General features: G+C 40.6%; 1 protein-coding gene across 1 annotated transcript in view; it reads right to left on the reverse strand.

Annotated features, from left to right (window-relative positions):
* Positions 1-13,931, reverse strand: part of LOC135557312 (dynein axonemal heavy chain 8-like) — a 58,886-nt gene extending 44,955 nt beyond the window's left edge. Inside the window, exons 1-32 of the mRNA XM_064990495.1 lie at positions 13,776-13,931; positions 13,397-13,531; positions 13,163-13,247; positions 12,782-12,955; positions 10,901-11,064; positions 10,589-10,765; positions 10,358-10,471; positions 10,162-10,269; positions 9,896-9,997; positions 9,662-9,808; positions 9,375-9,572; positions 9,156-9,232; positions 8,746-8,845; positions 6,889-7,008; positions 6,643-6,778; positions 6,359-6,546; positions 6,202-6,282; positions 5,967-6,083; positions 5,751-5,870; positions 5,185-5,326; positions 4,973-5,070; positions 4,773-4,879; positions 4,526-4,625; positions 4,327-4,444; positions 3,934-4,103; positions 3,365-3,491; positions 2,963-3,198; positions 2,763-2,867; positions 2,525-2,638; positions 1,481-1,543; positions 1,227-1,327; positions 83-220 (exon numbers count right to left, since the gene is read on the reverse strand). Coding sequence (XP_064846567.1) covers positions 83-220; positions 1,227-1,327; positions 1,481-1,543; positions 2,525-2,638; positions 2,763-2,867; positions 2,963-3,198; positions 3,365-3,491; positions 3,934-4,103; positions 4,327-4,444; positions 4,526-4,625; positions 4,773-4,879; positions 4,973-5,070; positions 5,185-5,326; positions 5,751-5,870; positions 5,967-6,083; positions 6,202-6,282; positions 6,359-6,546; positions 6,643-6,778; positions 6,889-7,008; positions 8,746-8,845; positions 9,156-9,232; positions 9,375-9,572; positions 9,662-9,808; positions 9,896-9,997; positions 10,162-10,269; positions 10,358-10,471; positions 10,589-10,765; positions 10,901-11,064; positions 12,782-12,955; positions 13,163-13,247; positions 13,397-13,531; positions 13,776-13,931 — 4,118 coding nt within the window. The remainder of the gene's footprint in view (positions 1-82; positions 221-1,226; positions 1,328-1,480; positions 1,544-2,524; positions 2,639-2,762; positions 2,868-2,962; positions 3,199-3,364; positions 3,492-3,933; positions 4,104-4,326; positions 4,445-4,525; positions 4,626-4,772; positions 4,880-4,972; positions 5,071-5,184; positions 5,327-5,750; positions 5,871-5,966; positions 6,084-6,201; positions 6,283-6,358; positions 6,547-6,642; positions 6,779-6,888; positions 7,009-8,745; positions 8,846-9,155; positions 9,233-9,374; positions 9,573-9,661; positions 9,809-9,895; positions 9,998-10,161; positions 10,270-10,357; positions 10,472-10,588; positions 10,766-10,900; positions 11,065-12,781; positions 12,956-13,162; positions 13,248-13,396; positions 13,532-13,775) is intronic.
* Between the last annotated feature and the right edge of the window lie 1,407 nt (positions 13,932-15,338).

Genomic DNA, 15,338 nt, shown 5'->3' on the forward strand with positions numbered 1-15,338 from the left:
CGCGCCCTAATGAATACGGAAAGGAAACAACAAGGCCATTCTGAATCAGCAGAAATATTACACGACAGCAAAAGTACAGTACCTATTCTGGAAGTCCAAAAGCTCTGCATTGATTGCCTCAATGTCCACCTCTGTCCACAGAATGTCGTAGTATCCACTAATTTTGGCCATCACTGTGTCGTAGAGTCCATACAACTTCTGGAGTAAACTCAGCTCTTTTCTATGGTGAAAAAAGAAATAGGATCATCTTTATCGTGTCATCTATCTACACTGTTGATGAAACAAGGAGTGTTGAACATCATAGACATTCATTATTTCAGTGATATCATTATTCTACAAGTTACAACCAATGATGTATTGTATATAAACCTAGATTACCTATAAGTATGTCTAAATATGTGGTGTACTATATATACACTCAGTGTGCAGTTTATTAGGTACACCACCCAGTTTACGAAAATGGTTAGCTCCAGACAGTGAGTCATGTGGCCGTGGTGTGCTATATACAGCAGGCAGAGATCCATTTAGGCATTCAGTTACTGTTCGATTGAACATTGAGAGTGGTATGATCGTCTGTGCCAGGCACGCCGGTGCTAGAAACATCCGGCCTTCGTGGTTTCTCACACACGACAGTGTCTAGGGTTTACAGAAAATGGTGCGACAAACTAAAAACAGCTTGTTGATGAGAGGTCGAAGAAGAATGGCAAGAATTGTGTAAGCTAACAGGTGGGCGCAGTACAAGTGGTGTGCAGAACGGGATCTCGGAATGCAAAACTCAGTCCTTGTCACGGATGGGCTATTGCAGCAGACGACCACACCGGGTTCAACTCATATTAGCTCAAATCAAGAAGTGGCTCCAGTGGGCAGGAGATCACCAACACTGGACAATTGAGGAGTGGAAAACATTGCCGGGTCTGATGAATCCCGGTTCCTGTTGCGTCATGCTGATGGCAGAGTCAATATTCCGTGTAAGCAGCATGAGTCCATGGCCCCATCCTGCCTGGTGTCTATGGTACTGGCTGGTAGAGGTGGTGTAATGGTGTAGGGAATGTTTTCCTCCTGTCACAAGTTAGTTCCCAAGGTACACATTGGGAACATTTCCATGCTCTGATGAATTCAAGCTGTTCTGGAGGCAAAGGGGGGTCTTACCCAGTACTAAATGGGTGTACCTAATAAATTGGCAACTGAGTGTAAGTCTATGGTGAATAACATCCATTACAGTGTACCGTGTTTTTTGTAGAGCCTCATAATCTGTGACTGGTAAACCAAATAGCTGCTCTCCTGACGAGTAGGTGATGAATTTCCTCCACAGGTCGTCAAATCTGGCCTGAAAATATGGAGGAAAAGAAAAACACCCATGACGCATGCAACACATCTGTGAAGATTACTTGCTGTAAAACCCTTTTGTGTGTGTTTATGCGCGTCATGTGAAAGACGTGTGTGTGTGTGTGTGATGTAGTGATATGTGTGTTAGTGTTACCTGGCAGATCTGCAGCCGGGTGCTGGCCTCGTTGGGAATTATCCCAGGCACCATTGGGCCTTCCTGCAACAAACAATGACCCCAAGAATGACCTCCAGTTCATTCGGAAATTATTCATACCCTTTGACTTTTTCAGCATTTTGTTATGTTATAGCCTTATTCTAAAATGTATTAAATGAAACATTTTCCTCATCAATCTACACACAATTCCCCATAATGGCAAAGCATAATACATTTTTTTTTAAATTGAAAAAACAGTTTAACAATGAAAAACAGAAATACCATATTTACATATGTATTCAGACCCTTTGCTTTGAGACTCGAAATTGAGCTCAGATGCATCCTGTTTCCATTGATCATCCTTGAGATTAACCCTAACCCAACTTGATTGGATGGTTGTCCTTCTGGGTGGTTATCCCATCTCCACAGAGGAACTCTGGAGCTCTGTCAGAGTGACCATCGGGTTCTTGGCCACCTCCCTGACCAAGGCCCTTCGCCCCCGATTTCTCAGTTTGGCCGTGCTGCCAGCACTTGATGGTTCCAAACTTCTTCCATTTAAGAATGATGGAGGCCACTGTGTTCTTGGAGACCTTCAATGCTGCAGATATGTTTTGGTACCCTTCCCCAGATATGTGCTTCAACACAATTCTGTCCTTCAACGTCATGGCTTGACATGCACTGTCAACCTTGTATAGGAAGGCGTGTGCCTCCAAATCATGTCCAAACAATTGAATTTACCACAGGTGGACTCCAATCAAGTTGTAGAAACATCTCAAGGATGATCAATGGAAACAGGATGCACCTGAGCTCAATTTCAGGTCTCATAGCAAAGGGTCTGAATACATATGTAAATAAGGTATTTCCATTTTTTATTTTTACTACATCTGCTAAATTTCTAAAAAACTATTTAATTCCATTTTAGAATAAGGCTGTAACATAAGAAAATGTGGGAAAATGGAAGGGGTCTGAATACTTTCCGAATGCACTGTATCTACTGTATGGTAACTGAAGTAAATAAATACAATGTGTTTATTTCTTCTTTACCAGTTCATACTGATCTGTAAACATCACAACATCCTTTTGGAAAACGGTGACTGATTCCAACAGGTTCTGTTTGAACTTGGGCTGCACACGAACCAGCTCGTCTTGCACTGATCTCTGGGGAAGCAAAATTGCTATTTTGACGCCATAATACTGTAGGTAATTCGTCAAATATCTACAACTGAGTTGCAAAAAGTTATTCCATAGGATAAATGTATAGTGGTAAACCATTACAACAGACCGCCTTGGACTGCAGTTTGATGAAGGAGTATCTGAGAGTATCCACCCCCTCCGCTTCCTCTTTGGTCACCTCCACTTCAAATCTATTCAGAATCCCATAGGCTTCCTAGCAGATAGTATGAGAAAAGTACTTAACAAATGTGTCTGTGAAATCTTCTACCATTGCAATCCACAAATCACAAGCCGTAGTTTGACTTATACCTCAATGGGTCCAAGGGTCATGTCTATCTGGATCTCGGAGTCTCGTATTTTGGACAGGGCTTCCATGGCGAAACGCACATCCTCCAGGTCTGCAATAGGCCTGGAGAGCTTTTTCAGGTGTTCTCCAGTGAAAGTCATGATCTCCATCATTTTCTTTTTGTACTGCTCATTCAGGTACTTGCACAAGAGCTTCTTCCAGGCCTTTGCCTCGACTGTCAGAGACATCTTCAGCGGAGCTACAAGAAAGGGAAATGATCACAAAATAAATAGCTGGCTAATTATTTGTGGTTTACAAAGTATCAAAGACTTGTGAAGCATTTACAGTATGTAGGCCTTATAAAGGGCTTATGAAGGTTTCATTAAGCCTTCATGAGTTAAAGGCCTAGTTCGTAAACGCCATACCTGTTGACATTTCAATGCACCCCAAAATAATGGTAGGCTTGATTTCATCAATCTCCTGTTCGAATGCCACATAGTGCAGGATTTCAGACTTGATCTGAGTCAGGTAGGGGTTGCTGTCCATGAACTCCTATTCAGAGAATAGTTAAGATTCCACAGGTTAGTGAGAAGGAAAAAAAACAACAACAAAAAACAATTGCACCGAATATGGGTGGCAGGTAGCCTAGCGTTATAGTGTTGGACCAGTATCCGAAAGGTTGCTTGTTCGAATTCCCAAATCTGTCTATGTGCCCTTGAGCAAGTCACTTAACCCTAATTACTCCAGGGTCTACGTTGATAATGGCTGATCCTGACCGTGACCCCAATCTCTGAAGGTGTCTCAGAGGAAGTTGGGATATACAAAAAAAAAACGATTCCAGTTCACACATGCGTATAATACAAACTGGCACACGTGTGAAATATGACAAATATCAGCACCCACCAAATTATTATATTATTACATGCCAACTTACTTAGTAGTAAACAAGCAAATAGTAACTAGAAAAAAAAGTTTGTGACTTGCATTGACACACCTTGACCTTAATCTGTCTGTCCTCGGCCCAGACCACCTTGAAGGGATGGAACTGCTTGAGAACATCACTGGCCGGTTTCCTCAGAGAGTTGACTGCTGATGTGAGGAGGACCACCAGCTTACAAATGTCCTTGTGTTCAGCTACGCTCTGATAGAAGTTCTTCAGCTTCCCTGCTGAGAAAACAACTCAAGTTAAAAACTCATTCATGTCATCAATACTCATTGTGTAATCAATGTCAACAGAATTCAAAGAGCTCTGCAAAATACAGTATTCGATTTCCTGGGAAGTTGTATGATTCCTAATTCTAACAGTGAATGTTCCCAAGTGGAGACATGTACAATCTGTGTTTAGTGGTAAGATAAGATGGTGGCTGAATCTTACTGCCAGACTTGCGCTTGTCTTCATGGTGGTGCTCCTGTCCCCAACGGGCCACTCCCCGGCTCACCTCCAGCACCAGGTGGACCAGTCGGTTGATGGCCTGCTGGATGTCATCCAAACTGGGCACCATCACCTGGTGCAAAATGTGAAAATGTAATTATATAACATTGATTTGGGACTTTGTTATTTCAAATTGAATCTAAAATGAACTCACCACGTTGGGTATGGTCAGGTGGACTTCGGATTTGATAAAAGTCACCAGCTCCTCTGTGCTTGATTGTGATTGGCTGAAACGTCCCTTTCTTGCTGACAACCTGAACAGAGAAGTAAGACTCTTTAAAAATCTTTACACTCCTTCAAATTAGAATATCAGGCCAACATTTTGCACTATACAGCTGCAATGCATTTCTTTTAGCTAAACCAAGGGATAATACTCTACATGACAACTCATGCATAGTTACGTCGCAACGAAGATTCTTCTTTTCAAAGTGTCCAGAGATAACCTTGTTGTTTTGACCAAGGCGTCAAGTAGCTTTGTGCTGAACCAGGCGTACATCTCTTTGCACTCCTAGGATCAGGATTGTTGTTAAAAGCATTGAAGTGTCCTGTTCTCACAAATGTACAGTATATTTTGGTGGAGTCAGTGCAGGTAGATACTTACCTTCTCAAAGTCATCTTCTTTCTCAGATTCTTTGTCATCACTATGATCATCATCAATGGAGGTGTTAACTTCTTCTGAGAATGCCACATTCTTCCGCTCTGGAATACAAAATGACTTACATTTAAATTTGATGAGGATGTTTATGTATGAGTATGTTGATGGGATGAGATGTTAAGAGTTTCTGGTTCTTTACAGGGTTTTTCATGAAATACCTTTAACAATTGGTACTTCCACAGGTTTCTTGACTTCTTTTGACTCGTAAATAGTATTGAATATCTCAATCAGCTCCTTCACTGCCTCTTCAACATGTCTGCTTTTGTGGTCCAAAATGTCTGCCCACTCCTTTGACTGGTTCTACAAAACAGAGTCATAGCAATTTCGTGGTAAGAATAAGAAATCTGACAAGCAGGTAGTGCTTAGGGGGCGGTCATAGCAACTGATTAAAGCCGTAATTAATGATCAGGAATTATAAAAACTTTGGATCAGACTATTCAGTAGATCAGACTACTGTCTTATTTATTCAATATTTATGTAACAACTGTTTTTAAAAACCTGCAATAATGTTGAAAGTCCAATAAACTAAAGTAAACTGTACACTGAGGTCTCCCTATTGCATTTACATCATTTACGTGAGCAATTAGGGTTGAGTGCCTTGCTCCAAGACCACATCGACAGATTTTTCACCAAGTCGGCTAGGGGATTCGAACCAGCAACCTTTCGGTTACGGGCCCAATGCTCATAAATGCTAGGCTACCTGCCGCCCATTACATGGGCATACCTCATTGGTGCTGATGAGGCCTTGCAGTGACGAGGGCCTGTCCTCTGGGAGATCGATCAGCACAGTCTCTGAGATGTCTTGAAGGACAGCATCAATGTGCATCTCACAGATGTCTCGCACCTGAAGAGAAACACAAAGCAGAGCGCACGACTCAGCAACAAGTATTTAATTTGAACTAAATGCTCCACAATGATTACAGCAGTATTTTCAGTGTACCTTCTTTAGGAGATGGTTAAGTTCAGACATGGCGGTGTCAACATTATGAAAGAAGTTGTCCAAGATGAGAGATGACCAGTTGAGTAACACCAAGCCGTGGCGAAGCACAGACTCTACCTAAAGTGACCACAAACAACAGAAATGACTTTATGAGGTAATACTAGCTAGTCCCCAAACAGTGCCATTTCTCCTTCAAGGGATCATACTGTATTTTAGACCATTTTAACTTTCTTACATTTTTTATCTTGGATGCCATCAGGTTGTAGAAAACTGCAGGTATTTTCTCACAGGTGGCCTCGTAGTTGCACAGTAAAGTCTGCAATAATAAATCTGGGCAATATGGTTCTTCAATTCATTGAATGTCTGTGACTCTGCATTGTCTAGGATATTACCTCCAGTCGAAGTTTGTTGGCTTTCATCGACCACTCTGTCTTGACCAGACGCAGAGCCTGATCAGGAACCTCCAGACCCATCTTCAGCATGCACTTTGTCTCTCGCACTATCTCCGTGATTTTGGGATCGAAGTTGACGAGTAGTTTTCCTGTGTCCATGTGGCGGACTAATAAGGTTGCTTGTAAAGCTGTTAGCAAAGAAGGGGAAAGATGTGCATATTTTGTGAAATATAAGAAAAATAAATGAATTCAGATCAGATGAGACAAATGGATAGGCTACTGACCGTATTGGAGTTGTGAGACCTCCCTCATCCAGGCTCTGTGATAGAGAAGCTCAAACTCCACAAATACAGCTGCAGTCCGGTTGTACATTCTCACCACGTCCTTTCCCTCTGGACTCGACAGGATCTCTGAGTTTTTCTGTAGAAAGTGTTCGCAGTTGGTGTTGTTTCTCAGTAGATTAAATTCTTAGTAGATTTCTGAAACTGTAAGAGAAATCTTACAGGTCATGTTGTGAAGTTTGAACCTACCTCGATGTAATGTATAGGTTCCTGTATGCTCCTGTAGAGCTGTCTGATCCAGAGGACTTTGCCAGCTATAGGGGGCATGTTCCTTGCCAATGGAGGGTCCTCTCTGTGAATCTGGTAGAGCTGCATGGATAAAGAAAAACTGTGCTCAAGTCTGATCCATAATGCGTCTGTGCCTATAGGCTACCTGACCATTTTTAGGACTAAGGATTACGTTTACAGTGCCTAGCGAAAGTATTCGGCCTCCTTGAACTTTGCGAACTTTTGCCACATTTCAGGCTTCAAACATACAGATATAAAACTGTATTTTTTTGTGAAGAATCAACAACAAGTGGGACACAATCATGAAGTGGAACGACATTTATTGGATATTGCAAACTTTTTTAACAAATCAAAAACTGAAAAATTGGGCGTGCAAAATTATTCAGCCCCTTTACTTTCAGTGCAGCAAACTCTCTCCAGAAGTTCAGTGAGGATCTCTGAATGATCCAATGTTGACCTAAATGACTAATGATGATAAATACAATCCCCCTGTGTGTAATCAAGTCTCCGTATAAATGCACCTGCACTGTGATAGTCTCAGAGGTCCGTTAAAAGCGCAGAGAGCATCATGAAGAACAAGGAACACACCAGGCAGGTCCGAGATACTGTTGTGAAGAAGTTTAAAGCCGGATTTGGATACAAACAGATTTCCCAAGCTTTAAACATCCCAAGGAGCACTGTGCAAGCGATAATATTGAAATGGAAGGAGTATCAGACCACTGCAAATCTACCAAGACCTGGCCGTCCCTCTAAACTTTCAGCTCATACAAGGAGAAGACTGATCAGAGATCCAGCCAAGAGGCCCATGATCACTCTGGATGAACTGCAGAGATCTACAGCTGAGGTGGGAGACTCTGTCCATAGGACAACAATCAGTCGTATATTGCACAAATCTGGCCTTTATGGAAGAGTGGCAAGAAGAAAGCCATTTCTTAAAGATATCCATAAAAAGTGTCATTTAAAGTTTGCCACAAGCCACCTGGGAGACACACCAAACATGTGGAAAAAGGTGCTTTGGTCAGATGAAACCAAAATTGAACTTTTTGGCAACAATGCAAAACGTTATGTTTGGCGTAAAAGCAACACAGCTCATCACCCTGAACCCACCATCCCCACTGTCAAACATGGTGGTGGCAGCATCATGGTTTGGGCCTGCTTTTCTTCAGCAGGGACAGGGAAGATGGTTAAAATTGATGGGAAGATGGATGTAGCCAAATACAGGACCATTCTGGAAGAAAACCTGATGGAGTCTGCAAAAGACCTGAGACTGGGACGGAGATTTGTCTTCCAACAAGACAATGATCCAAAACATAAAGCAAAATCTACAATGGAATGGTTCAAAAATAAACATATCCAGGTGTTAGAATGGCCAAGTCAAAGTCCAGACCTGAATCCAATCGAGAATCTGTGGAAAGAACTGAAAACTGCTGTTCACAAATGCTCTCCATCCAACCTCACTGAGCTCGAGCTGTTTTGCAAGGAGGAATGGTAAAAAATGTCAGTCTCTTGATGTGCAAAACTGATAAGAGACATACCCCAAGCAACTTACAGCTGTAATCGCAGCAAAAGGTGGCGCTACAAAGTATTAACTTAAGGGGGCTGAATAATTTTGCACGCCCAATTTTTCAGTTTTTGATTTGTTAAAAAGGTTTGAAATATCCAATAAATGTCGTTCCACTTCATGATTGTGTCCCACTTGTTGTTGATTCTTCACAAAAAAATACAGTTTTATATCTTTATGTTTGAAGCCTGAAATGTGGCAAAAGGTCGCAAAGTTCAAGGGGGCGAATACTTTCGCAAGGCACTGTATAAACATACCTTCTTGACAGACTCCAGCTCTGAGACGTAGTGCTGAAGAATAAGCCCAACTGTGTTTGAGACTTCTGTCTTTAGACAGGGCATGTTCAGCTTCTGAAATCTACAGACAATAACAAATATATGTCAAAGTAACATTTCCAGAGTTGGTTCTGAAAATTTTAAATATACCAGCATGCTAATTCCATTTGTGAGGTAGACTACTCTTACATGGCTCTACCCAACGAATGAAAGAGTGGTGCTGGTACATACTATATTTGCTATCACGTAAGGCTCTAGATTGCAGGGAATGGCGGTACACGTGTTAAAAAAAAATAAAAAATATCTGAGTCGAAAGTAGGGCACTGCCCCCTAAATTCCTGGGGAGAACCCGGTCATATTTTTATTAAAATAGTTTGAGTGATATTTTCTACCTTTTCAGAAAAAACAAGGCATGCTGAGACGAGAGGATTTTGGAGAAACAGGAATTCATGAACATCTGGAGCTGGTTCTAAAGAAGATAAAGGACGACAACATCCTAGAATTAGGAATTAGAACTCTGACAACATGTTGAGCTGTGAGCTTTTCTTTGCCTACAAACAAAACAAAGCAGTTTAGACACATCTACTCAAACCAAGTTGAATAAAACATGCCTCGAGGTTGCTTATCTGAACCATGAACTCTGCAAAGTCCACCTCAAACTCTGCTTTTCTGGGGGCCAGGATGTCATACTGCTTCTTCTTCATGGTCAAGTAGATGTTCTGGAACTTGGAAGCCAGAGTGTCTATACCCTCAATTGTGGACTGTCCCAGGACAGAGAAGGTCTTTACTGCAGTGATCATCCGAGTGATCTGAAAACAAGAAAGAAATTAATCTCAAATGTATAGCAGACCTTCTGTTTTTTTATGGAAAAGGTTGGCTGCATTAATGAGGTACACACCTTCTCCAGTCTCTTGCAGAAACCCTCAAACTTGCCAAAGATGTACATCTCTGACACCTCAAAGGGTTTCTCCCCAGGCCTCTCCAGGGTTTGTTTCTTTGTCTTGTGGAAGCAGGACTGATACTCCCGGAACAAGTAGATACAGTCCTATCAACCCCCCAAAATGGTCAAAACTCAAACCTGGTGTAAATCAGGGGTAGAATTGACCATATTTTTGACGCCATCATCAATCACCTGTATCTTTTTGATGATGTCTTGTGTATCCTGTTCCCAAATTCCAGAGGTGCCGTTGTCAGTAATGTATGCTCTACATGCTGTAACCATCTGATTTGTGACCTGAGTGACAAATATTACAACAACCAAGCTTTAAATACATGTGCTCCAATTCAATTCCATGTCAGTTCCCATAGCTGATAAAGCCAAGTGAGTAATTTGTTAAAGAATTAATAATTCCATTAACTTTTTTATTATCTCTGATGGAATACAGAGAAAGTACTTACTTTGATGAAGAGTGAAGTCATTCGTTCAGATGTATTGTAATATTGTGACACACTGTGGATCATTCGAATGGCATTGATAAGGTTCTGAATGCTCTTGGTCATGGTGACCTGAAATAAAACATATTCACTTGTGAAATCAATTAGTATAAAACCTTTTAAATTAGAATAATGAAGACTAATTAATCATCTTATTTACCGGGTCACAGTTGTAGAGAGGTTGGCAGACTTTTTCAAGGGTGTACAGGAATTTCACATTATCCTTTGCCTCATTGGCACAGTCGGTTATTCTGGCATCCAGCTCTCTCCACAACTAAAGTAAATAATATGTACCAACAACAGGAACATGTCAGCATTTTGTTGGAGCATGTAATGGTAAACATTTCATTTTCATTGCCACTTCATGAAGACAGCCAAGTGATGATAGTACCTTTAGAGTCTTGGAGCGGTTGATATTGAGTACATTGACCACGGCCTTGCACTCGGGGCCCTTGATGTGCTCAATGATAGAGTTGAACTTGGCCGACATTCTCTTCCAGTGCTCTAACTCAGTCAAAGGTCCTGAGGCATCAGCTTCTTTCCTCATTTGATCACTCTCTGTAAGGACCTGGGGGTCATAGAAATAGAGTTAAAGAACAGAAGACTTGAAGTACTATGGATTGGCAAGTACATTTTTTCACATTTGTGCCGTGTTACAGTATGTGTAGGTTCATAGTACATAGACAGTGATACTGTGTAGTACCTGCTCAATCTGTTTGTACCACATCATCAACGTTTCCTCGAGTTGATGCACCATGTCAACATCTGCTGCTGCTGCTTTTACGTCTTCAAAGGATACCAGCCTGGCGAATTCAATGTTTGAGGCAGTCTTCAGTTGAACAGTGCCTTCAATGCATGCTTGCATTCCTGCAGTACATCATACAAATCAAAGTGTTGCCTACATTTAACAAACTGACTAGACTTGTTGTCAGCTCAAAATCATGCAGAAAACAATAATTGAATCATGCTGTAGGCCTACTGTGTGTGTACACTACTGTTAAAAAGTTTGGAGTCACTTAGAAATGTCTTTGTGTTTGAAAGAAAAGCAAACTGTTTGTCCATTAAAATAACATCAAATTGATCAGAAATACAGTGTAGACATTGTTAATGTTGTAAATAACTATTGTAGCTGGAAACGGCATATTTTATATGGAATGGCTACATAGGCGTACAGAGGCCCATTATCAGCAACCATCACTCCTGTGTTCCAATGGCACGTTGCTTTAGCTAATCCAAGTTTATCATTTTAAAAGGTTAACTGATCATTAGAAAACCCTTTTGCAATAATGTTAGCACAGCTGAAAACTGTTGTTCTTCTTAAAGAAGCAATAAAACTGGCCTTTTTTTAGACTAGTTTAGTATCTGGAGCATCAGCATTTGTGGGTTTGATTACAGGTTCAAAATGGCCAGAAACAAAGAACAGTCTATACTTGTTCTCTGAAATTAAGGCTATTCCATGTGAGAATTTGCCAAGAAACTGAAGATCTCGTACAACGTTGTGTACTACTCCCTTCACAGAACAGAGCAAACTGGCTCTAACCAGAATAGAAAGGAGGGGGAGACCCCGGTGCACAACTGAGTAAGAGGGCAAGTACATTAGTGTCTAGTTTGAGAAACAGACGCCTCACAAGTCCTCAACTGGCACCTTCACCCGCAAAACACCTAACTCAACGTCAACAGTGAAGAGGCGCAAAACACAAGTCACAATGTCAACAGTGAAGAGGCGACTCCGGAATGCTGGCCTTCTAGGCAGAGTTCCTCTGTCCGATGTCTGTTCTTTTGCCAATCTTAATCTTTTCTTTTTATTGGCCAGTCTGAGATATGGCTTTTTCTTTGCAACTCTGCCTAGAAGGCCAGCATCCCGGAGTCGCCTCTTCACTGTTGACATTGCGACTGGTGTTTTGCGGGTACTATTTAATGAAGCTTCCAGTTGAGGACTTCTATTCTGGTTAGAGCTGTACGAGATCTTCAGTTTCTTGGCAATTTCTTGGTTGCTGATAATGGGCCTCTGTACTACTATGTAGATATTACATTTTAAAAATCAGCCGTTTCCAGCTACAATAGTCATTTACAACATTAACAATGTCTACACTGTATTTCTGATCAATTTGTTGTTATTTGAATGGACATTTTTTTTTTGCTTTTCTTTCAAAGACAATGACATTTCTAAGTGACCCCAAACTTTTGAACAGTAGTGTGTGTGCACAATTTTGTTTTATTATTGTAACTCTCTCACCATCTAGGAAATGAATATAACGAGCGATTGTGTCTTTGAAGTTTTGTTTATCCTTCTCTCCATGTTTCGACTGATTCAAGGCACCCCAGTTTTCTGTTGCACAGACAGCTGGCATCATAATCTTTGACAACAGATTCCTGGTGCCTTTTAATAGACCCTCAGCGGCATCTAGCATAGAAAAATAAATCTCCTACAAAAAGAAAGGGAATGGAAATTGACCAAGCATTAACAGTCAGAAAACTCTTGATTTGAGCATTCCTTTGTATTCAATATGGACCTATTATGAGGCTATCATAGATTATATGTACAAAATAGAAAATCTTAGTCCTTCAGTTCAGAAGTCTCTACCTTCTTCCATGGAATATCTCACCTCATGTATGTTTTTTATATTGACAGGAACATCAATTTTAGTTCGTACAAAGAATGGGCACAATCCTGTCAGACATGTCTCAGACAAATTGGCTAAAAATAGTCTCATTATTATGGCTCCTTTTGCAGTTCCAGGAAAGGTGCGTCCACACTCTAAAACAAAATAAAATTCAATTGAATTGAACTTGCGCCGTTTAAAAGGTCTGGGTCAGAGTGAAAGGTGACATAAACAGACAATAAAATGTTTCATATCTATTTCACAAAAATCTATGAATAACAATAATGTATTGGTGCCACTGTGGCTCTATAGTATGCATTTTATGTCATGAAGAAATACAGAGGTAATCATCCTTCATTCACCTATTCCTGGGACTTCTGTCTCTTGGTAGACAAATGCGATGGTTTTACTTCCTCCTTTGGCAAAAAAATCATCAAATGGTGCCAACTGTGGGGGGGAGCAGAGTGTCTACAAGATATCTCAGATCTTTGTTGTTCATCAAGCAGGTAAAGGTTAAAGAATTTGACCAAACAACAACAATTCATAGGGAACCTCAACAGCTTGTTGGGATTCATATCAATTACAGTTCTACTCACAGAAGGAGCATCTAAAACAAACTCTTCTACTGCTTGTAGTTCGAGGGAGAGCCTGTCAGCCAAGATCTCAAAGATGTATTTGTGCCCAGAGGTAAGTAGCTTCTTTCGAGCTTCTCTTGATTCCTTGTACCTGGCCTGAAAGGACAAAGTGTCAACGTTACTCTAAATGGGGTGGTCTACTGTGCACATCAGGCAAACAGAGTGTAAGGTGGGACTGTAGCAGCCCACAGTAAAACAATGTATTATACTATGAAGTGATAGCAGCTACAACTGTGACTTTGTGAGCACATAGGCCTGGGCAGCTGAACCTTCATTGAGCAAGTTCTCATCACTTCTTGTTCTCAACTGAAATTCCTCCATGACTATTCATCCAACAGACCTGCTTCTCCTTCATGGTCTCCTGCACAGCCTGGACACAACTACCAGATCGATGGAACTTGCTGCCCCGCCGGCCTACAGCACCTCGATCTGTGGGCACGTTGTCAGCCATGGGGCTAGGGTCTCCTGTGCTATCTGGGTGACTGGTTCCACTCATCTTTTCATCTGCAAGGATGTGATTCAGGAGTCAGGAAAACATAGTCAATCAACAACATCGGGATTTTGGCTAGAAGATAGGTCTGTTGCTTATTTGAAGGGATGATAAATGTCAGAAAATAAGAAATTCCAGATTAATCAGGAAAAATCCCATCCCTGCACTTGAGGACTACCTTCAGATTGTTGGTAATAATAACGTTAATTTAACTAGCTTTATTGAATGATAGGGGTCACTGGTAATGTTAGTGTGAATGATTTAAATATACACTAGATCACAAATAGGGGGCGCTGTGTTGTAGCCACGTCTCCATCTTGTCACTCCCCACAAATGTAAAACATATTTTTGGACGCTATAGAAATTAATTGATTAATGTCTACATGTATTTTCGTCACATTTATCCTATTACAGAAACCTTAATGCATACTTTAAAATTGCACTGCATTCGGAAAGTATTCAGACCCCTTGACTTTTTCCACACTTTGTTACATTACAGCCTTATTCTAAAATTGATTAAATAATTTTTTTCCACAATACCCCATAACAACAAAGCCAAAACAGATGTATTTTTTAAATGTCTGCAAATGTATACAAAATGAACTGAAATATCACATTTACATAAGTATTCAGACCCTTTACTCAGTAGTTTGTTGAAGCACCTTTGGCAGCGATTACAAACATTTCTAAAAGCCTGTTTTTGCTTCATCATTATGGGGTATTTTGTGTAGATTTATGAGGATTTTTTGTATTTAATCCATTTTAGAATAAGGCTGTAACATAACAAAATGTGGAAAAAGCCAAAGGGTCTGAATACTTTCCGAATGCACTATATATTATGTGAGCAAATCATACAAATTAACATTTTAAAAATGTATAAAAACATTTTCCATGAAATTACTAATGTTAAGCTACTGTCCGCGCTACAACAAAAACATACTTAAAAGCATGAAACTAACATTAACGTTATCTATGTAATGTTAGCTAGATAAAGGTATCTAACGTTAGCTAGGTAATGCGTATGACAATTACCAACAATACAGTATCTAGCCAACGTTTGTTAATTAACGTTAGCATAACGATCAGGTTGCACCATTAACACCGGTATGTAACATTATGTTTGGCCAGCTGAACTTGTTAAATAAAAGGTACGTAAACATTGCCTCAGCTAATTTACTGGCTGTTGTTTTAATATTCAAACTAAAATACATTAAAATATCATAATTACCGTTTAGCCCGTTTCAGCAGGTTGACTCCATTATTTCAAACAAATTTTCAAAGTCCAACTGCCACTCACTCGAGCTACAGCCTAAGGCTCGCGATCGAACATGCATGATACAACCGGCTCGAGCATGAATCCGTCAGTCACTTGGACCCATAATTTCTTGCTACTGCTGAGATTGCTTAACATTT

The sequence above is a fragment of the Oncorhynchus masou genome, chromosome 16 (genome assembly GCF_036934945.1).
Source record: "Oncorhynchus masou masou isolate Uvic2021 chromosome 16, UVic_Omas_1.1, whole genome shotgun sequence".
NCBI lineage: Eukaryota > Metazoa > Chordata > Actinopteri > Salmoniformes > Salmonidae > Oncorhynchus > Oncorhynchus masou.